This window comes from Asparagus officinalis, chromosome 3 (assembly GCF_001876935.1).
Source record: "Asparagus officinalis chromosome 3, Aspof.V1, whole genome shotgun sequence".
Lineage (NCBI taxonomy): Eukaryota > Viridiplantae > Streptophyta > Magnoliopsida > Asparagales > Asparagaceae > Asparagus > Asparagus officinalis.
Genome location: NC_033796.1, coordinates 46,973,793 through 46,999,143, shown reverse-complemented (window position 1 = coordinate 46,999,143; position 25,351 = coordinate 46,973,793). Strand labels below are relative to the sequence as shown.

At 35.2% G+C, this 25,351-nt stretch overlaps 1 protein-coding gene and 2 long non-coding RNA genes across 3 annotated transcripts; 1 reads left to right on the top strand and 2 right to left on the bottom strand.

Moving 5' to 3' along the window:
• Nucleotides 880-5,298, bottom strand: LOC109834025. Its single transcript, XR_002245428.1, has 2 exons — nt 1,315-5,298; nt 880-1,209 (listed from the first exon to the last, which is right to left on the bottom strand). It is a non-coding gene; the product is annotated as an uncharacterized LOC109834025 (long non-coding RNA).
• LOC109834024 lies at nt 7,044-19,846 on the bottom strand. Its single transcript, XR_002245427.1, has 3 exons — nt 19,595-19,846; nt 19,415-19,470; nt 7,044-7,307 (listed from the first exon to the last, which is right to left on the bottom strand). It is a non-coding gene; the product is annotated as an uncharacterized LOC109834024 (long non-coding RNA).
• On the top strand, nt 22,017-25,010 carry LOC109834023 (pentatricopeptide repeat-containing protein At4g33990). The gene is made up of 3 exons (XM_020401909.1): nt 22,017-24,518; nt 24,707-24,775; nt 24,893-25,010. The coding sequence occupies exon 1, from the start codon at nt 22,064-22,066 to the stop codon at nt 24,386-24,388; it is 2,325 nt and encodes a 774-aa protein (XP_020257498.1). The 5' UTR covers nt 22,017-22,063; the 3' UTR covers nt 24,389-24,518; nt 24,707-24,775; nt 24,893-25,010.

Genomic DNA, 25,351 nt, shown 5'->3' with positions numbered 1-25,351 from the left:
ATTATTGGAGAACATGAAAACCACATAAGATGAGTTTCCAATTGCTCCTGCAACGTGATCTATACCTTCGAAGTAGTAGTTGCTTCGACATCAATTCTCTCAGTCTTATATCCTCAGCTAGACTCTCACAATCAAGGATAATTTGGATTACTGATTACGCATTTGGATCCCGCTCTACTAGTCCAGGGTCAAAAGAAACTATAGGTTACTCATTCAACATTTCTGAATAGCAAATTAATATATATAAGATATAACCAAACAAACTTGTTTGGTTGCAACAATTTTACATGTACACTAATCGTTTCTTTTTCCTTGTTACAACAGTTGCTTTTTCTTGCTTTGCCAAGCTTAGGCGGGACGGGACGGGACGGGATGGAAAAACTGTACAGAGAGAGAGAGGAAAGGAAGAATATCCTAGAAGGGATTGGGCCTTTAATTATAGGGTTTGTTGGTCAGGCTCAATGGGCTGACGCGTTGTCGTATAGAGATTGGAACAAATGAGCTTACCTAAGTATGCAGTTGCATAACCCACATGAACTAGACTATGTACGTAGCATGTCCAACATGATGAAAACACATGGAGTTCAATTCAATTCAATGTGGTTAGCAGCTGATTCTTATAGCTCTAAGCATCCGCTCAAGATGCTTGACTCATGCTATTTCTCAAGATTGCATAGTAAATCAGTATGCAAGTGGATTCTTGCTAGAGCTAGAGTTGTTTTTGATGCATCCTTTGATTTACTCAATGTGCAATGTCAAGTTAACCTCATGAGTTACGATAGAGATAAGCATTACGAGTCTCAGAACACAGGAAGATAATATTCAAACAAATTAATAATTACTTCACACATATCACAAGAAAAAGTTGGTAAAAACTAATGAACCAAAATACAATCTCTTTCTATTGCACAAATAAATAGAGTGTCAGAATGTAGAAAAAGGAGGAAAAAGGGATTGAATAAAAAAGCAAAGGCACAATTGAAGGAAGAGAAGATACAACGCTAGCTATCGCATCAAATAACAGTGCGAGAACAAAAAGAAGGAAGGTAGCAAGCAGTGTTGCTTCGAATAGGGCCAAGTGGTGGCGGCAGTGAAGTTGCTGCTTCTTCAGACTCTTCATGCGGAGGAGGAAGAGAAGTAGGCGAAGAAGCTGGTGTAGTGGGAGATGGAGTACATTTCGACGGCACAGTACTGATATTCCATATGCACCTGAAGTTGAAATGATTGTTTATAATTACGGCGGTGGAAAGAGGAGCAGATAGTGGAGGAGAAGAAGGTTTAAGATAAGCATGGGGTGATGGCGAAGGACTAGACCTGGACAGAGATGGAGATGGGGTGGGTGCTGGAGGAGGATGTGGGGGCTCCAATATTTGAGTCTTGGGTGAAGGGGACGGGGGCTGCACTATCGAGGGAGATGGTGACGGAGAAGGAGCAAGACTAGATGACTTGGGAGATTCCGACGGCGCTGAAGATGGCGTAGATGGAGTCCGAGACAGCGCCGGCATTGAAGGAGAAATGGACGGCAACTGCAAATTAAGGTGGAAGACTTTGTGACTTTGGAGCCGGAGATGGTAGCATTGAAGGAGCCTTGGATGGTGACAGCAAAGGAGGAAGGCTTGGTGACTTTGGAGCCTGCTACGATGGTGATGGAGACCGGGGGCCCTGGACAAATTAAGCCTTCGAAGGTGGCGGCATGGGAGGAAGACCAAGCGATGCCTGAGCCTCCGCAGGCGTTGCATGATGATGATGGCAGTGGCAGAGATGATGTGGTGTTGATCATAATCATGGTACAATGACAGTACGTCCACGGTGCCTCCGGCCACCATGTGGAAGAGGACAAGAGCTTATAGACAGTGGTGGAGCCAGGATTTTTTTTAAATGGGACCAAAGTAGAACTATGATACCACATTACTCAAAAAGCGATAAAATATGAGTACATAATAAATTTTCATACATATGTAAGCAGGTGCAAAAATAATCTGGGTTAGTAGTTTAAAAAAAATTCATGAATTCTCGAATCATTTTAACATATTTAGCCATCATGAATCTAACACACTCCGATTTTCTGAAGTCTTTTTTTTCTTGATGTAATAATTGTAGTTGGTTTTCCTTAATCATAAACTTCAAATTCTAATGCTTTTAAACACCTGATAGGTCAACAATATTTTGCAAATTATACAAGTTCACAAATTATTTCTTCATTTAAAACTAAATGAAATTGGAAGAACCATATTCACATTGCCAATATAAAATGTAAAAACCACATGAAAATATAATCTCATCTCATAGTCCTTTTACTAAGTATAAAACAATTTTCATGAAAATAGTAAATAGAAACTCACTACAGATTGCAACAACTTCGAATAAAAAAGAAACATGGAATGAAAATACCTTTCAAATGATAATCATGAGAAATTGAGAATTCCAACACTCTTGACCAAAATGCAAACACAAATAGGATTATTACAGTCATTGACGTTAACTTAGGTGGACCATCCACCTACTTTCTTACTCATTGATGTTGCCTAGGGATCCATGAAAGATATGAAAAGACTTTTTATATATATATGAGTGGATAAAAATTTTGGTGGACAAAGGCTTGCTATCCACTTAAGTATAAGTATAAGTATAAGTATAAGTATAAGTATATATATATACAACTTAGTCCTTTTAGGAGATTCATTTTCTTCTTTCTTTGTATTTCTTGGTTTCTGTCGTTTTTTATAATTTCTAATTTTTGGGTTTTCCATTTGAAAGCCAAATTGATAGCAAAAATCTCCTAATTCCCTTTTTCGTAAAAGGTTTTGGTTTCTTAATTGATTGTTAATTTTAACATCATTACAAAGTTTTAGGCCAATAGTATTTACTCTCTGAATTAATTCTCCAAAAGGAATTTGATCATAAGGTATACGTCCATTACTTTGTTCTTTAATGGATTCTCTTATTCTTTCAGCAAATGAGGGTGAAAGACCTAAAATGAATTTTTCTTTCCAAATAGGATTATTATAGTCATGTAATTGGTAGACCTTGGAAAGGAAGACATCTTTGTACCATCTAAAGTCGGTAAGGGTTTTACACCTAAAATTCATGAATTGTTCTCTAACTTTATCTTGAAGGCTATTAGCTAAGCCAATGAAGTGATGGTAAATGAAAAGGAGTAAGGTATAAACAGCATCACTAATATAATGTCCGTTTGCATCGCGAATTGGCTCTCCTAGTTGGTTTTGTTTATAATTATTTAGAATGTTATTTTTATATGTTGGAGTAAGATAATGATCCCACCAACCTTGTAACTGATAAGAAAAGGAAGAACATATTCCACTTGCAATGTCTTTTTCAGTATTGTCGTGTTGTCTACAGGCATTAGCGTAAATAAGCATTTCTTGTAATAGATGTATAATTTGGTATTCAGTATATCCATCAAGATTCCACTCAACAAGAGAATTTCCATCAAAATTTGTCTTATGATTATCAGTTATTTCTTCAAATTACATATCAGCTGGAGTGGGTCTTCAATAGTAATTTTTTGAGCTAGAAGGTTGCTTTCTAATGTTTTGGATGGTTTCATTATAATCAGATGAATAGTCAACTGTATTATCTAACCGAGTTTCATATTCTAACAAGACATTAATAGCGGGAGATTTGTTTAAAGATAAGTCTTTTAATCTCTTAGTTAATTCTTCAGTAAGATTACTCATTTTTTCACTTAGTTTAAAAGGTTTATTATTTCCTAATTTGATATTCTCAGTGAAAGTCTGAGGAGCAAACGGAGGCATAGATATCTGATTGATAATAGGTTTTTTCATGTTGAGAAGCATGTTTTCAATCCTATCTGTTTGTTTACCTATTGCTTGAAGATGAATGTTAGTAAAATTATTTTGCTCAATAACCAGAGAGATGTTCTTGTCTGGCTGTGTTGGAATTTGACTCAAGAGTTTTTATAAGAGTAGCATATGGACCTGATTTTCAAATTATTTTGCTCAAATTATTTTGCTCAATAACCATGTGTTTGTAATCCTTTTTAGCATATGGACCTGATTTTCAATAGGTAAATGTTTAAGAGAATTCTTTTAATCTTCAACGTAAATAAACTCATACCATAAGAAAAATGATATATTTTTTTTCTAATGGTTCGCATACAATCATAATATACGGCTCGAATTGATGACCTAAAGTCTTTTTCATAAGTTTTAAAAAACCATTCTTTTTTGTGATGATTTTTTGGAGAATTAAAATCTTTTCTTAGAGCTTCTTTATCAAAGTCAAAAGGAGGTGTATTATCAAAGTTCTCAATAACATTAATACCTAGTCTTGATGAATCAGAATCATCATAAATGGCAGTTGGCTCAATGTTATATTTAATTCCTATTGGTTTGTTGTGTTTAAAGAAATCTTTTTCCCGAGTTGGAATTGAAGAAATTGAGGCATGTCGTTCGTCATTAGTTTCAAGAGTGATTTTTCTAAACGAAGAAAAGTTAACATCGACATCACCATTAGGATGTTCAATAATTTTTTGAAGATTAGAATTTTCAGGGGGTAAAGCTTCAATGACTTGACTTAATTTTCAAACTGAAGGAAGTTGAATTTCATGTCATTTTAAAGTCCGTGGTACTACCAGATTATTTTTTGCATTGGTAAGAAATAAAGTAGTTGCTCTTTTCTCAGGGTTAATCTTAACTAAAGGTGTGAGCGTATTCATGGCTTTATAGCAGATTCTATAAGTTAAAGCTATATTCTCAGAATTAATATCCATATTAAATCCAGAGGTTTGAAGATTTAAAATTAATATTTTGAGAATGCCAGGGTCTGATAAAGAAACTGAGAAGTTTGGAAAAGCATTAAAGAATATAGGACCATTGCTTAGACTTGACTCAATTAGACCAATTAAAGAGTCTGTAAAAACAGAAAATCTTCCATCTCGTAAGCAAACAAGAACAGAGGTGTTAATGCCTTTTCTAGTAAGAGAATATTGTGTAGACGGAGGAAAGGATATAGATATTGTTTATAGCTATATCTTCTTCTTCGTTCACATGTATATCAAAAAGAAAATAAAAAACAGTAATGAATAGTAACAATGTGAATAGTAATGAACAGTAACAACGGAAGCAAACTAAGTAGTAGTATTTACAAAAGACACTTACATACTTGACGGAAAATAAACTTAAAAATTTACAAACCAGAAGCTTGGTGATGAACTGGAGTAGTAGTAATATATATAAATAAACTTAAAAATTTACAAACCGGAAGCTTGGTGATGAACTGGAGTAGTAATAATATATATATATATATATATATATATATATACTCATATGTCAACTTAAGTGGATGTCCACCCAACTTTTTAGCCACTCATTTATATATATAAAAAACTTCTTCATATCTTTCATGGATCCCTAGGTAACATCAATGACTAAAAAGTTTGGTGGATAATTTTTTGCTATCCACTTAAGTTGACACAAGTTTTGCTATATATATATATGAGAAAAATGGGTATGCTTGGTACCAAGCACAAATTTTGTGCTTGGTAGTGAGGTGTCTCATTCTCATCCACTCATTCAATTGGGGAGACCACATTCAACCCATGTGAATGTGGTCCCCCCATTTGAATGAGTAGAGGATAATATGCCACCTCACTACCAAGCACAAATTTTGTGCTTGGTACCAAGCATACTCATATTCCTCTCTCTCTCTCTCTCTCTCTATATACATATATATATGAACATGTAACAGGTTATGTTACTTATGTTATGATTCTTTTGGAGAAAGCCCCACGAAAAGATAAGTTAATTTTCAGATCAAGGCAAACCATAAGTAAGCAATTCTGATAACAAAAGAGATCAAGTACATGTATTAGAATAAAATATACTTGTGGTTTACTTTTCGTAAAATGTTGATTAAGATACACAATACTGTCAGACATTGATTTTATGCAAATAAAAAATTGTTATGAAACCACAAATGTAGGTTTTTTTGTAGGTTTTTTTATATATAATCAAGTTCTTTCTTGTAGGTTTTTTTTTGTTGCTCTTTTCTAATTTGACAATAATACATAAGTTAATGTGTTATTAAAAAGAAGATGCATGTTAGAATCTTTGAAATTTCTTACCGTTAGAAATAAAAGCATACAAGTTGTCGGGCTGACATCCTAAACCATGCCACTGCACCTGTGTTTGCTTCATCGTCGGAAAACTCAACATACCAATCAGTTGAATTTGCCTCTTGTTAAAACCATCAAAATGAAACGCATAATATCATAACCTGTAGTTAAGGGATATAAACCATTTCTATGTTTTACCTTTCAAAAATAAGGAATTTAGTATGCTTTAAACAAGATGATTTAATCTATTAGATCAAGTATGTGCAGCTTCCTCATGTTAATCACATAGACTATCAGCTCATAAGCATACCTGAAAATGGTTTTATACCTCTGTTTCAATTATCTATTTGTTTGAGCTTGTACTCTGTTGATTATTTTAGATTTTTTTTGTTTATATTCAGATGAAATGTTATTTACAACTTACCGCTGTGATTTTTTTCCATTTGTGTCATGTTTTTTTTTTGCGGAATTTGTTCCTTTAAGATTTAGTGAAATTTGATAGAAACTTGTTGACATTTGGTCATTAAGTCCGTGTAGCATATTTGAATACTCATTATAAGATTTCATTTTTAATCAACTAGGTTCCTATATTTGTGTGACCTGCTTTTCATTACAAAGACATTCATAATAGGATTAAAAAAACACAGTTGAAGGATATGAATTTGGGATGGCAGTTAGTCCTGTAAATTTCATCAGGCGTGTAATTGAGAGTATCACGACTCATTTCTATATAATGCCATATTATTAGGTAGTGGTTATGTGCTTTTATAGAATGCCATATTACTTCTTGAATATTTTTCCTCCCCTCAATGCTCCGAAGTACCTCGGAAGTAGATGAAATTGAGTCAATTTAGGAATAAAATCATTTTTGTTATTATATGGATATTTTCATAAACATGTGACTTCAATACTATAAAAAACTATTGGTTTCTAAAAATTAAACAGATACTTAAGCTTCTCCATCCAAGTTAGGAGGATGTGATTTTCTGTATTTAACATAAAACATGAACTTTGACCAGCATAAGGACGGAGTTATCCAATAGGGTGGATACGAAACTTCAGATGTTAACAACATCAATAGACTCATGCAGAGAAAGTAATCAAAATACAAGTATCTACTTAGAATATGCAATATATAGATATTGGAACCTTCAGATTCTGGTATAACAAGAACAACAGAGGCTGTTGTCCACCTGCACATGTCCTCAATCTGGAAAACAGAAATAGCATTAAGATACATGAAAACATGATATAAGGATTTGATAATCAAAACAAATATATCAACTGAAAAAGTACATATTTCAACTTAAAACACCCGGCATACACTTCTATGATTTTATCATACACTTCACGTGCACTTCTTTGTCATTTTATGCTTGAGATGCATTTCAGTTATACACCAAAGACTATAGTAGAAAATGCTATAAATGTGGATTTGTATAAAATTAGCTTAGATATGCATAAACATTTTGTATTAAGCATTTCGTATCAAGTTGAAGATTCAAGTCATATTGCTTCAGCAAAGTCATAAAAATGTATGGGAGGCAGCATATATGCTATCAAAATCTGTTTTATATTTTTAAAAATAATTGTTTTGACTCTTACTTCATGATTGCATGAACATGTGTACACATGCATGTACATGAACTCTATTTATTTATATGCTATCAAAATCTGTTTTATATTTTTATAAATAATTGTTTTGACTCTTAATTCATGATTGCATGAACATATATGCATGTATATGGATTATATTTATTATCGTAATTATATACACACACACACACCATGCACTCTCAAGAGCTCCCAAAGGGCCCAGACTCACCCCTCAACACTCCCACCCACTCCCACCCACACAAGAGGTAAACTATGCTACTGTTAGTTTGTTAGTAATATCCAAAACTTAGATACTATCAATCAAAATTCAAAATTAGGATTCTAAATATTGAAAATCCAAAGAGTAGGACACATGAATCCATAAATAAATTTCAAAGGATTTCAACATATTTTACCTATGTCGCATATGTTGCCAACATAAACGTTTTATAATTTCCATTAAGTTGCTTAAATTTGCCCCTTTTATCTATGAACTATGATCTAAGACGCATCGAAAATCATTGGAAATTGTTTCTATATAATTCATGTGTATTACATCATAACCAGTGGTAAGAAATTTGAATTTTGGAATCCAGATTTTAACATTGCACTTATAGTATCTATGTGTCCATATTTTGTACACTATTGAGTACAGTCTAGCCAAAAATTCTCTAATATGTATGTATGTGTGTATATAGACGCACATGCGTATACGTATATATTCTAACATAAAATTGATAGCATCTTTTCAAAACAATGTGTGAAATGATGTGCACTTTTGTAATACACTTTTACGTCTAGATTAAATAATTTAACATTTTTTTATATAAATGCAGATATTGTACTTGGTTGGATTTGGCTTGTTTTTCTTAAAAACGTTTCTAAGGTTGTGGGTGATTCAGGTGAGTAAAGCAACTTTATTCTATTTTCTCTTTATTTGTGTTCATAGTGATGGTAACTTTATTTCCTCGTATTTATCTTCTTCCTCACTTAAATATTTATTACTATTATTATTATATGACTTCAAAAAATAGAATTAACCTTAGCATATGAGATATTTGTGATTACTGATGCATGCATAGTGTACCAAATTTCTCAAGAAGAAAACCTCAAGTACTATTGAACATCAATTAAAATATACTTATTCTCTCAAATTATATTCACTGATATGCTTATGTTAAATAAAATCAATAATTTAACGCATTAAATTTACTTTACCTTGTAGAAATTTACATTCTAATTCTTGGATTGCATAATCCCTATACATTTGCATAAGAGTACCTTCTTCCAAATGACTACAAACCAAGGTTTGAATTCAACATAAATATATATTATCATTGCTTTGTGTGTTTATGTGTTTAATAATAGTATATTTCATTATTTTTTTAACAGAAAAACACATTCTAATCCATGATGGTAGAAAACCAAATATAATCAGTTGAGTGTTGATTAGAAGAGAACATACAGTTAGAAAGTCATAAATAATAACAGAAAGAGGAAAATGAATGATTTTGCTGGCATTAGTACCAATAGCAAGCGACAATGTAAGATTGATTTGTTATGTGGAGCGCAACATCGGGAATATGAGCATGGAGGTTTGCATAAATTAATTTTATAATTTATTAAAATAAATACATGATTTTATATATCTAAAATTATTTAATACTAAAAACTAATATTTTCTTTCTAGGGCAAATTAACCATGAACCAGTATGTTCTGTTACATAAACTACTCACTCCAAAATCTTGTTCATTTTGTGGAGCAAAAAAGTTTGAACGCGAGATACCGACATCCTGTTGCCACAACTGTGAAACCCACCTAGCAGATGTGAATGTTGACAAGTTATATGTCCTTTACACAGTACAAACCCAAGAGGCAATTGAGTTTCGAAGACAAACCAGAAAGTATAATAGCATTTTCTCATTCACATCATTTGGGGCAAGATTTGATAGAGAGCTTGCATCAAACAAGAAAGGTATTTTCACGTTTAGAGCACAAGGACAAATATACCATAATCTCCCCTCTCTAATTCTGGAAGAAAACAAGCATTCTTACTTTCAACTTTACTTCTACGATATGGAGAATGAGTTGCAAAATCGAATGAGAATATTAGATAATTCAAACATGAGTATAACTACAACTAAAATATTGATGGATATATTAGAAGGAAACCCATATGCAAAATTCCTGTGGAAACTGAATGATTATCCATCTCTTGAAGACTTCAAGATCATAATAAATAGAGATGCTGCAGTAGATCAACGTGTTTACAACTCGCCATCAGTGGATCAGGTTGCAGCTGTCTGGGTAGAGGGAAATAATGAAAATGTTCCGTATGAGAGAGAAATAGTTGTCCATTCACACTCCGGAAAGAATCATCAATTTAAGCACTATTTTGGTTGTTATGATCATTTACAGTATCATTTACTCTTTCCAGGTGGAGATGTTGGATGACACTAAAATATTAAAAGAAGGGAGAAAAATGATATTCGCCATTCAAAACAACTAACTACAACATCTCAAGTGCTCAACAAACTTACTGCAGAAGACATATTTAAATGAGAAAGAGAAGGTAAATTATAATTAAAATTGTTTAATAATATTAAAACATTAAAAATTAACTTAACATGCAAACTTGTAGGTGTTAAAGCACTAAAGACGGGAAGCGTCTCATGTCGAGAATATTATTGTTACAAGTTCTAGATAAGAGACACTCGACAATTTATTGTATTAATATCAGTGGATCAGGTTTTGGAACATATAAGTAAGAAAGAAATATTGATGGAACAACTGACCTACTGATGTTAATACGTGTTTACACCTCGCAATCCTACATGTAGTTAAATCAGAAACTGAACATATTAACATATATAATTGGCATTCACTTTAAACTTTTAAACTTCATAAAATAGGCATGTTCCAAATCAGGTTTGAAGCATTATAAGTTAGGAGCTTAACTTGCCAGTTAACGTCATTTGATCAACCCGCGGTAACCTTTCAGCTTAAGCACTTTCCCTCCTTACTGTTAACTTACCTATTAGTTCCTCAGCCTACAAGAGAATTCCAATCATTATCTGCCTCAGCTCATCGGTAGTTAATTTAATGCCACAAAATAATTCATGACATCAACTTTTAGACCTCTTCATCTAAAATTACTGGTTGCTACTCCCGGTTTTCAAACATACCATGAGTCACATGCAACACAGTCCCAATGAGTACAATCAGTAATGCTTTCAAGTCAATCCTGATTTAGGGCCATTATTCTGTCATTATCATTCTCCAGCTACCTGTGTAATTTCATTGGTCGTGTATCTTCCCGGTTTCTGCCTTTGACAACAATCTATAATCTATTATGATTAACCTCCAGGGAGCTTCAGCTCATGAAATGATACTGTAATTACAATTAGCAGGACCTTTGTATGTTATACTTGCATGTGTTATGTCAAGACCAGTCCTGCCTGCAGTAAATCCATGAAAGAAAATCCTTCCATCAAATATCACTGAATCTCAAAGAATCACAGTTGGTTTGACATATAGCTGTATAGTTCAGAATTTCACAGATTTTAGGAATCAGATAGGATTCACTTTACTTGGTTGTTTATAGTTTTTCTTATCCTTCCATTTATTCAGAATTTGAAATGGATTAGGCTTAGGAATCATTGGATTGCTTTGCTTTATTTTCAATATACCTAAACAAGAAATCAGGCATAACCACCAGCATTGAAAATTTGAGATATTCGATGACCACTTTGAATCTGTGACTGTCAACCTAATCCCCTCTATAGAATATTTGTCCCTCTTCTATTCTTTTCACTTCTAATTCCTGCCTTTTCTACCACAAAAAGGGACAAACCTTTGTGTATCTCTACGAGTGTCATATTTGACACATCAAAAATAAATATTATTCACTTTATGATACTGGTAAACGGCAGCAATGAAACTCTAATGAATATTCCTGAGAGCCAATACCATAAGCATGGCATTTTTCAAGTACGAATAATCATAACAGGGAAATGGTCGGGGTTAGATAGACTAACCTTGAGTGAAGGATATAGACAATAATCCGATTTGTAAAATTATATTAATGGGTAACGACAACAAACAATCTATTTTTAACAGATAAAGTCAAATATAAGTTATCTTAAAAAGGCTTCACTAGAATCCTACCAGTAAGAGTTGAGTTTGGGTCCTATCAATTGAAGTACATGTTACAATTGCAAAACTAAACTCTTTTTAGATATGATCTATGATAATAAGCCTAAAAAGAAAATATCATGTCATTTTAGGTTTTTTAGCCCATGAATTTAACATCCTATAAACTGAACAGCTTGAAGTAGCATTTGATCAAAAAAAATTACAAGTATTTAAAGCACATATATAAAGTATGTGCCTAAAAAATTATGATTCATTGCTCAGGTTAATGGCGAAGAAGGTTTCCCAGAAATGATAAAAGCCATGTCTGGTAACAATTTAACTCTACAAGTCAGGTAACAAATTTTATTATTTGCATTACATCTACTACTTCATATCTAAAGCAAAATACTTTATTTTGGTAACATGTTCAGTATTTGCAGAAATCTTTTAGAAACCATGCTTTGCACGGGGCTAAATACTAGTATATATATAAACCAAAAGCTAGGGGGGCCATGACCACCCTTGGTCCCCGACTCCACCTCTGCTAGTAGAATAAACATCTAGTAGCCAAAAGCCAGGGAGGCCATGGCCACCCTCTACCCCTTATAAGATGTAACATCTTGTTCATCATAGTCATCTTCTTTACACACTTGAGTTATGACAATGAGAATTATTTGGCTATTGCATAAAATTTAAGGCGAAAGCCCTCTTATATACATACTTGTATAAAAGCTGTATGAGGGCTTTTTTCCCTTTTCCATTACACTACTTATTTATTATGTATCCAATGAAGGGTAATTTAAGGAAGGTTTAAAGTGAGGGTTATTTTGGGAAAAATAGATGGAGGGTTATTTTAGGAAATTTGTGTCCAAAATCTGAGATCAAAACAGAAAAAGAACTATTGAGAGGATTGAGGGCAAAATCCTCTGAAATTAACCAACTCCTCTTCATCTCAGAGCAACCAAATAGGAACTGTTGAGGCGAGATGATCGGGGGCAAAACAAAAGGGGAGTTGGTGAGATCAATGAGGTTGAGGATGAAGAGTGTTTTTTTTTTTTTTGGGTGGGTGAGGTACATCTCTTATTTGAGGTGAGAGGCTGAGGAAGTGATAAGGAAGCGTGAGGCATTTGTTGGAAATATGGTAGAAGATGAGGGCTATAATAGGCGAAGGAACAACTCAAACTAAAATTTCTACCCTCAATGGACAATTTGTAACCTGCATTTGCTCTCTTGATACGCTAATATTTAAAAAATCATTTCTATAAACAATTTGTAACCTACATATGGATGTTTAAAGTTATTTTTGGTATCTTAATTGTTGATATGATGGAAGAGGTGAGTTACGGTTGGGCTTGCAATTGGAGGAAGTTGTGATGGTGGAGGACACATTAAGAGGCTGTTTGGTTCATTTTCTAGAAACCCAAGTTTGGGAGATTAATCATGGAAAATAAGTTGTGAGACCCATTTTCATATTTTCAAACTTATTTCATGACTTTTGGGGAGGAAATGAGTTTCCTTAAATTTGGGACCATAGCACTATTGTCTTACTAGTGAGTGGGTCCTACATGCACAACATCTTTCTTTTTCTTCTCTCAACCAAACACAAGAAAAAGAAATCCAACACCTTCACATGGGTGTGTTGAGTGTTTTGATTTCATTTTCTTAGTTTCTCAGCCAACCAAACAGCCCCTAAGAGAATGGAATGACGAGGATAATTTATATCTTAATTCAAGTTTGAAAGTAAATTTTTAGTTAGGGGAAGATAATTCAAGAATGTTTTTTAAGAGTTAACTTGGTCAGCCGTAAATTGTACTTTTATATTATTGTCGTCACGTGGGGTGAATCAAACTATTCAATTCAACAAAGTATATATTGTGTCTCAAATTCAATTTTCATTAAATACACGTTTTATACATGTATTTATCTGTACTATATCATCTAAAATAATTATTAGTACCAAATGAGAATTTATTATTGCTTAAACAAGAGATATTGTATGGAGTACATCCTAGAAATCTGGAGGAGAACAAAGTGAAAACACTCCTTAAAAGCGCAACTTTTTTTCCCTTATGTTTCTCAACATGATGTCGAACATCTAGAAAGATAGTCTCAGACTATTGGCTAAGACAACACGTAGAAAAGATGGTACTGTTGAAGAACGTGAAGCCCAGACCAGTATGAGTTTCCAGTTGCTCGAGTCTAAAAGCCTTAGGGGTGTTAAATGAGTGAGTTTGGGTATTAAATGGACGGGCCATAAATGAGTGGGTATGTTTTGACCATTTACCCATTTAATATTTTCTAAATGGACAGGTTTTTGCCCACCCATTTAATAAACAAGCCACCCATTTGCCCATTTAACTATACTAGCTATATATATAATACTTTGAGGGTGTTTTTGTAAACTTTTAGGGGGCTTTTTGCCAAATTTTAAGGGCTTTTCGCAAACTTTTTGGGTGTTTTGCAAACTTTTTGGGTGTTTTTTGCAAACATTTTGGGGCCTTTTGCAGATTTTTTGAGTATTTTTTGCAAACTTTTTCGGGGGGTTTTATAACTTTTTGAGGGTATTTTTGTGCAAAATATCTAGGAGTTTTTTTTTTCCAAATAGAATCCTTCGAGAATTAGAAACTAGAAATATAATTTTAATTCAACAAATGAGTCAGAAGAATTCTATTGGCAAATATACAGATGATGTAATACGTAATATATTAGGCTGTGTGTAACATATATATTTATAGTAAAGAACAAAAATATAGAGTTTAATCCAAACGTCAAGAACTAAAACCAGCAATCGCTACTCATGACCTGGTGCTAGGTTTGTGATAAAATGTTAATAAATACAACAATATATCACATGAGAATCTCCCCCCACGAACCGACTTCTTGAATTTGGGATTCTTGATCGACAAGAAGAGGATGGATTCAGAAACTTCCCTTGCTAACGTCGCCTCACAGTTGAGCTGCAGGTGATGGACGCACTGAACCAGGACATGAATTCAATAACTCCCTTCGTTTTTCTCCTATTTTTCCTCTCCCATTACTTTCCGTCACCCATAAGCCTTCAAGAATATTACAATCTCAATGTTCGCGCCTCTCAGTTCCTCATTCAGCTGCAGAAGGGTAATTCTTGAATCTTGAACCCCAATATCATGGTTGATTGATTCCTTTTCCTTTAATTTCTTAAAATCTAATTGACCTTTTTACCTCCTACTCATTCAGATAATGAAGAAATTCTTCGGTACAAACCATCGGAGATAGCGGCAGCTGCACTCTTCTGTTCTGCCAAGCAAATGTTCCCGCTCGAATTTGATGACTTCGTACATGCCGTTGAAATCTCTTGCTTAATGAATCAGGTAGTAATTATAATTATGTAAATGCCCATTTTATCTGTTTCCATTCAATTTTGTTGATTTGCTCTCCTTATTAGCTTTTCACAATTCCTCTTTTTCTGTTCAGGTTGTGTTTTTATGGGTTCTCACCCCCCCCCCCTTTTTACCTTCAATATTAGTCTCTTAAAATTGGTGTTTCAAATCATTAAAAGTTATAAAATTGAATGGAAACAGATAAAATCGTGAGAAATGGGCATTTACATAATTATAATTACTACCTGATTCATTAAGCAAGAGATTTCAACGGCATGTACGAAGTCATCAAATTTGAGCGGGAACATTTGCTTGGCAGAACAAAAGAGTGCAGCTGCCGCTATCTCTGATGGTTTGCACCGAAGAATTTCTTCATTATTTGAATGAGGAGGTAAAAAGGTCAATTAGATTTCAAGAAATTAAAGGAAAAGGAATCAATCAACTATGATATTGGGGTTCTAGATTCAAGAATTACCCTTTTGCAGCTGAATGAGGAACTGAGAGGCGCGAACATTGAGATTGTAATATTCTTGAAGGCTTATGGGTGAAGGAAAGTAACGAGAGAGGAAAAATAGGAGAAAAGCGAAGGGAGTTATCGAATTCATGTCCTGGTTCAGGGCGTCCATCACCTGCAGCTCAACCGTGAGGCGATGATAGCGAGGGAAGTTTTTGGATCCATCCTCTTCCTGTCGATCAAGAATCCCAAATTCAAGAAGTCGGTTCATGGGTGGAGATTCTCATGTGATATATTGTTGTATTTATTAGTATTTTATCACAAACCTAGCACCAGGTCATGAGTAGTGATTGCTGGTTTTAGTTCTTGACGTTTGGATTAAACTATATTTTTTTGTTCCTTACTGTAAATATATATGTTACACAGAACCTAATATATTATATATTATATCATATGTATATTTGCCAATAGAATTCTTCTAACTCATTTGTTGAATAAAAATTCTATTTCTACTTTCTAATTCTCGAAAGATTCTATTTGGGGAAAAAAACTCCTAGAAATTTTGCAAAAAATCCTCAAAAAGTTATACCCCCCCACCCAAAAAAAAGTTTGCAAAAATACTCAAAAAGTCTGCAAAAGGCCCCCAAAATGTTTGCAAACAACCCCAAAAAAGTTTGCAAAAAACCCCCAAAATTTGGAAAAAGCCACCAATAGTTTACAAAAAAAAACCCTAAAAGTTAACAAAAAACACCCCAAAAATATTATATATATAGCTAGTATAGTTAAATGGACAAATAGGTGACCCATTTATTAAATGGGTGGGCAAAAACCCGTCCATTTAGAAAATATTAAATGAGCCATAAATGGATAAATGAGCAAAACATGTCTACCCATTTATAGCCCGCTCATTTAATACCCAAGCCCACTCATTTAACACCCCTACCTCAGAGTAGTCATCTTCATTTTGCTGCTCATTCTAGGTGTTTGGATTTTATAAGGGAATTCTCTGTTGGGAAAGCTGATCGGCTTCAAAGACATTTAGCAGAGTAAGCATCAAACGGTTCATTCTCTTCTCGCTATTTTCATTGTTTTGCCAATTTATGGATAATATTGAATGTCTAATTTAGGTATTCTATAGTTGTATGCTATAACTAATTTAAGCTCTATGATCATTTGAACTATCTCGATCTTCTTCATTTCTGTTCATATATTTGTCTAGAGAGCCTAATTTATACGATGCTTTAAAATATTGACTCATTTTAATCCAAGGTCATTGATACGTTCTTTCCGCTACGCATGAGAATAATATATCCTTTTCAACAGTAGAGAAGAACATTTTAAAAGGGAACAATTTAAAGTCGACAATATTGAGCACATCAAGGCAGTAGTACCCTTAACAAGACTCTTTTGATGCACATAGTGTTGAGAGCCATCAAAAGCTAAGTGCAAAGTGTATATTTTTGGTCCATATATCCTTTTCAGAGACTCCAATAATTGATGTCAATTTTTCTAGCTCTCCAATTCTACAGTATTTTTAGTTGTGCATCAAAAACTCTCCACTACCTCATGCAAATGTTTCCTTCTTTGTATATATATCAAAATTTACATTTTTTTTCTCCTCTACGTGCATCTTTATCCAGCTCTTTAGTTTTTAAGAACTGTGCGGAGCAAGCACGTGGGCCCCTACTTAGAATCACTACATAAAAAAGCCCTACGTTTTTCTATTTGTGTTTATGTTGGATTGCTTTGCATGCACTTTTTCCTCTACATTTCGTTTAAGATGTTTATGTCTTAATTTTTATATATATTTTTTCTTCTTCTACTCGTTGATTTGTTGTTAGCGTATAATTCTTAACATATACTGTTGTTTCCCCTTCAGTAGTCCTTTTACTTAAATTGAATTGTTTAGTGAGGTGCATTAATTTTTATTCTGAGTTCCAATCTCTTGGAGGACGAACTACTCTGATGCTTAGTGTAGCCTTTGTTAGTATTTTTACCTCTTTCTTTCTATTTTTAATTTCTTATTTGGTGAAACAACTACATGAACCTTGAATGTGCTGAGGGGACAAACTCAAGCGGAAAAATGAGTTTTTTTTTCTGGAATCAGAGAGATAACTCATTTGGATCTATCTCTCTCATTCTAGAAAAATGGTTTACAAATTGGATGGCATCAAAATACAGTACTAGCACCTAGAGGATGAACTATTTTGAGTAACTTGTCTTTTATATCTTATTTGGAAGGCATTTATATGAAAATTCATTTTCTGCGGTTTAATTGAATTTGACGCCAGCAGAAGCAAGAAAAATGAGTTTTCCCCCCTTCTCGAATCAGAGATAGCTGAATTAGAATATGCAGTAGTAGAACTAGCTGTCGCAGGAGGGGGGGGGGGATTCTACCTTTTAGTAGAACTGTGCCGGCCCTAACCTACATCTCCACTGTAGATGAGATCTGACAATAGAAGAAGAAAAGATGAGTTCTTTTTTGCTTGAATCAAAGGAAGAGTTCTGATAGGAGCAGAAAAGATGAGTTCTTTTTTGTTGGGATGAGAAGAAGAAATTTGGCAGGAGCTGACCTTTGTTCTTTCACATGCGGTGCGAATTCCATGCCGGCAGCTGCAATTGTGTAGATAAATGAGAGGAAGAAAATGGGAAAGAAGAGTAGGGAAGGATTGAATGCGGAAGAGGTAGGGATAGGGTTGTTATCGGAACGGATACGGTTCGGATACGACAGTTACCATATTCATATCCGCTTTTTATAAACGGATACGGATCAATCTCGATAAGAAAAAACTTTAACCATATCCGCACTTATCGGAAACGGATACGAATCGGACATTTGAGAATCGGATCGGATATGATCACGGATATAAACGGATTTTCACATATAATTAGAATTACAACCAAATAGGTAAATGTATGTAGTTGTAGGCTTCTCCTTAATTCACATATAATTAGAATTACTAAAATTGAGCACAAATATATTAGACATATAATCTTCATCCAAAACCTTCAGCAGCACAACCCATGACACAAACATTTCACAAGACAACCATGACACAACACTTCACAAGAGGACTAAAGTTCAGACAACCATGACACAATAAGTTCAGACAACCAGCTAAAACAATCAAGAACAAGATAATAAGTTCAGACAACCAGCTAAAACAACAGTTCAAACTGTCTTAAAAAGTCCTCAATTTGAATGAGCAAACTGTCTTAAAAAGAAGCCATGGAAATAATCTGATCACGCACTTGTTTTTTAGACCTCATTTGATTATTCAAGTAATGACCACGGAATTTGCTAGTTTCCTTCTATTACCACATGTTTTCCAATTATGTATAGAAATCATCTCAATAAGTATCCCACATATTTTCTTCAGTCATTGTTTTCCGATTATGTATAGAAATCATCTCAATAAGTATCCCACATATTTTCTTCAGAGTCATTGATTTTTAGAGAACGCAAGGTTGATAGGACTTATATCATCAAATCTTTTGCTAAGACTTTAACCCACCCCCTCAAAGAAATAACTAAACTAATTCTCAGTACTATCATCAGCAAAAAATAAGAAGCTATCTACCAAATTAAACTCGAACGTCAGTCGTCAGTCCAAAATACGAAGCGGGAATCAAACAGATTGTTAATGACAACCAGAACCCATTAGTTAATCCAATCAAAGAAACAGAATACGACCCAATTTGATCAATCAAATTCAGACAGAAGAAAAAAAATTGAAATAAAGCTGGCAACTTTGGCTACTACAGTTAATTACCTGTGCCTAAAAGAGCATCTCCTAGCGAGTCTCCCTCGATGATTCTGTTCCTCCTGCTGCATCATCCATCAAGAACCAGTACGAAGATTAATTTCAACCCTCAAAGCTTAAAACCCTCGCTTTTGATTTGGCTCTCGCTCGGAGCTAAGAACGAGAAAGGAGAATAAATGAAGAGCTCACCTTCTTCTATCATTTTGGGCCGGCGATGGTTATGGTTTAGATCCGACCCATTTGACAGCGAGGATGACGGCGCCTGGACGAGGATGATGACGCCTAGACGAAGACGACGAAGACGAGGATCTGACGAATTTGACGAATTTGATGAGGATCTGACGAATTTGACGAGGATCTGACGAGGCTGGAAAATTTAGTGGGGGCTGGAGGCGGAATGGAATGGGAGCTGGAGAGGCGCTACTCGCTAGGGTTACAACTTACAAACGGGTTTGGGTTAGCGGTTATAGGTTGTAAACTTGTAATTGTAACTTTAGGGCCCGAATCATTATTACATTTGCGGATATCCGTATCCGCAACTCTCGTATCCGTTTCCGAATCCGTATCCGAAAAATAATCCGAAACCATATCCGTATATGTTACCGTATCCGTCCGGTTTTAAAATTTGCTTACCATATCCGCATCCGTTCGGATACAGATGCGGATCGGTTCGAATATATTCGAACCGTTTGGCACCCCTAGGTATGGAGGGGCCATGTCACCTTTATTTTTTGTAAACCCAGCCATAACTCCAACCACACCCTCTCTCTCATTTGTTACAGTGCACCGGCCCTCACATAAAAATTTTAAATTTTAAACCCCCACGTGGGGCCCGGTGCACTGTAGCAATGAGAGAAAGGATGTGGTGGGAGTTGTGGTTGGGGTGTGCGCTTAGTGCCACTCTTTTTTTTTCCTCATGGGTTGAGGCAGACAGCTGCTGAAGACTCCGCTGAAGCGAGCAGCTCAGGACGAAAGAAGCAGGCAGCACATGGCGAAAGAAGCAAGCACCCCAGGGGAGCCCCAAGGCTTTTTTTATATAAGTTAAACCAGTGCGCACCTTGCAAAAGCTTCCGTTTTTTTTATTTTTGTTATAGTAATTCTGTATTTAAATACAGTTTTTGTAAGTGCTACAATAACATTTTTTAAATGCTACAATAAATCTACAGTAATAATAACACAATACTGCTACAATGATGCAATAAAAAAATTTACTATAACATTTACTGTAACATTAATAGTGAATCATGGATCCTCCCATTATTATAGAGGAATAGATGATTTGCTCCTCTTATACTTCATTTGGTATGCGGGAACGAGTGAGAATGAAATGCAATTCCAACTATTTATTCATGCCTACCAAACATGAGCCATCTTTAGATGCTAGAATTGTTATTCCCATTTTTTTTTATCAATTCTCACTTTATGTGAGAATTGTCATTCTCAACCATTTAACAAGGAATCGATATTCCCACTTAAGTGGGAATCAAAATAATCAAATAATTTCTGATAATACCCTCCTTAAAAGATACAAATAGATATAAATTCTCGTATGAAAAAATATTTTATAAAAAACATTATTAGCTACTCGTACAAATATATAAATAGATATAAAATATTAAAATACTTGTTCGACCTTGCCCTAGTTCCACATCGCGTCTGTAGAAGAAAAAAATCTCGTCTTCACCTCGATGCCACTCGGTAAGATAACCATTGCTTCTTTTTTAAATTTTATATGTGTGGCTGATTTTTACCTAATCTTTACAAGAATTTTTAATTTTTTGGCCACTCGGTTGGGTAATCTATTGGCAATTAGGCTAGCTAATATTTAATCTTTGGTGTTAGGTGTTAGGTGTTAGATTACTTGGAAACAATTCTTCAATTTTGTTGATAGAGCATCTCTAGCTAATTATTGAATGAATAGCAAAATTTTTAATAAATCTCCTTTTAAGACAACTTCATAAGTTCCAAATGCGCAAAACATGTTCACGAGACAAACAATTTTTCAATTCTCTCTATAAACCATCCCTAGCTAATTATTAAATGATTAGCAAAAAGTTGAACAAAATCCTCTTAAGAAATGGTTACCGCAAGCTTATTTCAATAACTAATAAAATATAATGTTTAGCAATTAATAAGAGAGTGAAAAAAATCATTTTTATAAAACTATTTTTTCTCAAAAAATGAATGATTTAGTAATTTTTAAAATAGTTTAATATTTTTAAAATTTTGTGTTTTGGTAAGGGCATTATTAGAAAACTAAATTTTATTCTCACTTATGAATAAATGATACCAAACGCGGGAATGAGAATAAGTTTGTTATTGTCGTTTCATTCTCTAAACGCGCCCAAAGATGAGAATGAGAATTGACATTCCATTCTCACGTCTATATCATTCCATTCTCACTTTCTTTCCATTCTCATTTGATTCAATTCACGCGTACCAGACGAGACGTCAGAGTCATTGCGGTGAAGCCCACAAGACATTTTTTCTCCAATATTAATCCAAGCCATCCAAACGCACCAGACATCAAATCTCAACCGTTGATCTTAAGCGCTCGGGCTTTACTGAGGGGATACGCGATTTCGCCCGAGAACCAACGGGCCGAGCTCGTCTCCCGCGCGTAATGTTCTCTGTTCTCGCCAGGACCCCCTCGTCATCATGGATTTCTTTAACAACCTCTTCAGATCCTGCAACTCTCTTTGCTGTACAAAATCTCTGCACTCTCTCCTCATAGTCTCCAATCAAATCCGCGACATTTTCTTCTCAACGAAGCTCATCAACCTCTACTCTCGCTTCAACGACCTCCCTTCTTCAATCCTCACCTTCTCTCAAACGCCCAACAAGAACACGGTCGCTTTCAACTGCCTTATCTCCTCTTTCGCCACCCACAACCTCCAGCCTGAGGCTCTCCATTGCTTTCGGCAGCTCATGGCTTGTCCCGAACTTCGACCCGACCGCTTCACGTTTCCCGCTGCCCTCAAGTCTTGTTCGAGTTCCGGTCATCTGAGCTCGATGCATTCTTTGCTGCCCAAAATGGCATTTGATAAGGATCTTTATATTTGTGCCTCGTTGATCCATATGTACTCGAGATTTGGGCTGATGGGTTATGCACAGAAGAAGTTTGATGAAATGCCCATGAGAGATTCGGGTTGCTGGAATGCGATTCTTTCTGGGTATTGTCAGAATGGGGAAGCAAATGAGGTTGTTCGAGTGTTTGATGAGATGGTGAGAGAGGGGGTTGAGATTGATACCGTCACGGTGGCGAGCATTCTTCCGGTTTGTGCACCATTGGATGATGCTTTGATGGGTGTTTTGGTTCATGGGTTTGCTACCAAATGCGGGCTGGACACGGATCTTTTCGTGTTGAATGCTTTAATTGATATGTATGGAAAGTTGGGGCTTTTGGAGGATGCTAGGAATGTGTTTGATGCAATGGGAAGAAAGGATTTAGTCACTTGGAATTCCATGATTTCTGCTTATGAGCAAGGGGCTTACCCAAAGATAGCTCTTAGCCTCTTTGATAGGATGCAAAGATGCGGATTTCAGCCAGACATGTTGACTCTTGTGAGTCTAGCTTCAGCCGTTGCCCAACTTGGGGATGGTATCAATAGTCGATCAGTTCATTGCTATGTCTTTAGAAGAGGATGGGATTCTAGTAATGTCTTTGTTGGCAATGCCATCATCGATATGTATGGAAAAGTTGGCGATGTAGAATATGCACGGAGAGTTTTTGATTGGATGCCTGTGAAAGATGTGATTTCCTGGAATTCTTTGATCACGGGATGTTCCCAAAATGGCTTTTCTAATGAGGCAACCGAGATATATGAGGCTATGGAGAAGAGTGAAGGAGTTACGCCGAGTCAGGGTACATTCGTCAGTGTTCTTCCTGCATGCTCTCATGTGGGGGCCTTGAGGAAAGGTATGAAAATTCATGGGAGATCGATCCAAATTGGATTGGAATTGGATGTATTTGTGGGCACTTGTCTTATAGATATGTATGCAAAATGTGGGAGGTTAGATGAAGCAATGCTTTTATTTGCGAAAGTACCAAGAAGGACCTCATATCCATGGAACGCCATTATATCGGGCCTTGGAGTTCATGGACATGGTGATAAAGCCCTAGAGCTGTTTGAAGAAATGCAACAAGAGGGAGTTAAGCCGGACAATGTGACCTTCATTTCATTACTCTCTGCGTGTAGTCATTCAGGATTAGTTGATCATGCTCGCCATTACTTTGGACTAATGAAGTCAGGCTATGGAATCGAGCCGTCAGTGAAGCATTATGCCTGCATGGTTGACTTGCTTGGTCGAGCTGGCCACTTGAACGATGCTTATGAATTCATCAAGAATATGCCTCTAAGACCTGATGCCGGTGTTTGGGGTGCTCTTCTTGGTGCCTGTAGGATACATGGGAATGTTGAATTGGGGGATATAGCTTCCAACCGCCTATTTGAGGTTGATCCTGAAAATGTTGGGTATTATGTTCTCTTGTCTAATATGCATGCAAAATCTAGGAATTGGGAGGGAGTTGGTGAAGTGAGGTCCTTAGCGAAAAATAGACAATTGATGAAGACTCCTGGATGGAGTTCAATAGAGGTAGACAACAAGATGAATGTATTTTTTATGGGGAACCAGTCACACCCGAGATTTGAAGATATATACAAAGAGATGGTAAACTTGTTAGCAAAAATGAAGAGCATCGGTTATGTTCCTGACTACAATTATGTGTTGCAGGATGTGGAGGATGATGAAAAGGAGCATATTTTAACAATGCATAGTGAAAGGCTTGCGATAGCATTTGGTATTATAAGTACATTGCCAAAAACGACTATTCACATTTTCAAAAACTTGCGTGTTTGTGGGGACTGTCATACTGCTACAAAATTCATATCAAGGATTACTGAGAGAGAAATAATTGTGAGAGATTATAACCGGTTCCATCATTTTAAAGGAGGGAGTTGCTCTTGTGGAGACTATTGGTAGTCCTATTCTTCATTCCTCACCACATAAAATCAAGTGAGGTTAGATATTGACTCTATTGACTTCGGAGGTACAGGATGAAGAACTTCGGAGAACAAGTAACTTTTCCCCCTAATTTGTAAACTATGCATGTGTGAGTTTAATATTTATTGATTTTCTTCTATATTTCTTTATTAAATTCTTTCATTGATTTATAAAATAATAAAATAAACTATATTCTCAGTTGCATGAACTCGAATGGATACTTGAGAATGTCATGCTATGCTATAATTTCGTTTGTTTTTTTAATAATATTTCTAATGTTAGTCTGCCTCATCACAGATTTGTGTTATTATTGGATAATCATTCTTTTTCACTCCATAGATTTAGCTTGTTCCCTTACAGTCATAGGTAATCTTACTCACTTCTTGCCTTTTTAGGACTTCCCTTCATGGGTATTAGCTGATAAGAATTTTTAAGCTTGTATCCAACTAATAGTTCACATCTGCTTTTCCCTTTTTCATGAAGAGTAAGCTGGAGAAATTCTGATTATGGTGACAAACTGGCTTGGACTGTAGAATATCTGTCACAAACAAAAACTACAAATGCATAACTACTGTAAGTTTCTAAGTTATCTCTTTGGTGAACTGAGCTAGTTATTGTTAGGCTATAGCATTAGAGCTGTGTTGCCACTTATTATGAAGTTCCTTGTTTGGTTTCTTGCTAATGGTACAAGATTCTTCAATGGAAATTTGTCTAAGCTTCCTAGTTTATAATTAATTTCTAATATATGGACAAAGGGCAATGATCATCTGAGGTAAAAGAATCCACTAGAAGTCTGTCTGCAACAATGAAAGTATGAAACTACAGGGGATCAACTATCCACAATTGGGCAATAGTTAGGGGGGGTGGGTGTTATCCGACATTTTGTTACCAAATACACACAACAGATTTCATATTTTGGACTTGATGAGAAGTGTTCAAATT

Coding starts and splice junctions, on each gene's coding strand:
- LOC109834023 (XM_020401909.1), top strand. CDS start 22,064: ATGGATTTCTTTAACAACCTCTTCAGATCCTGCAACTCTCTTTGCTGT.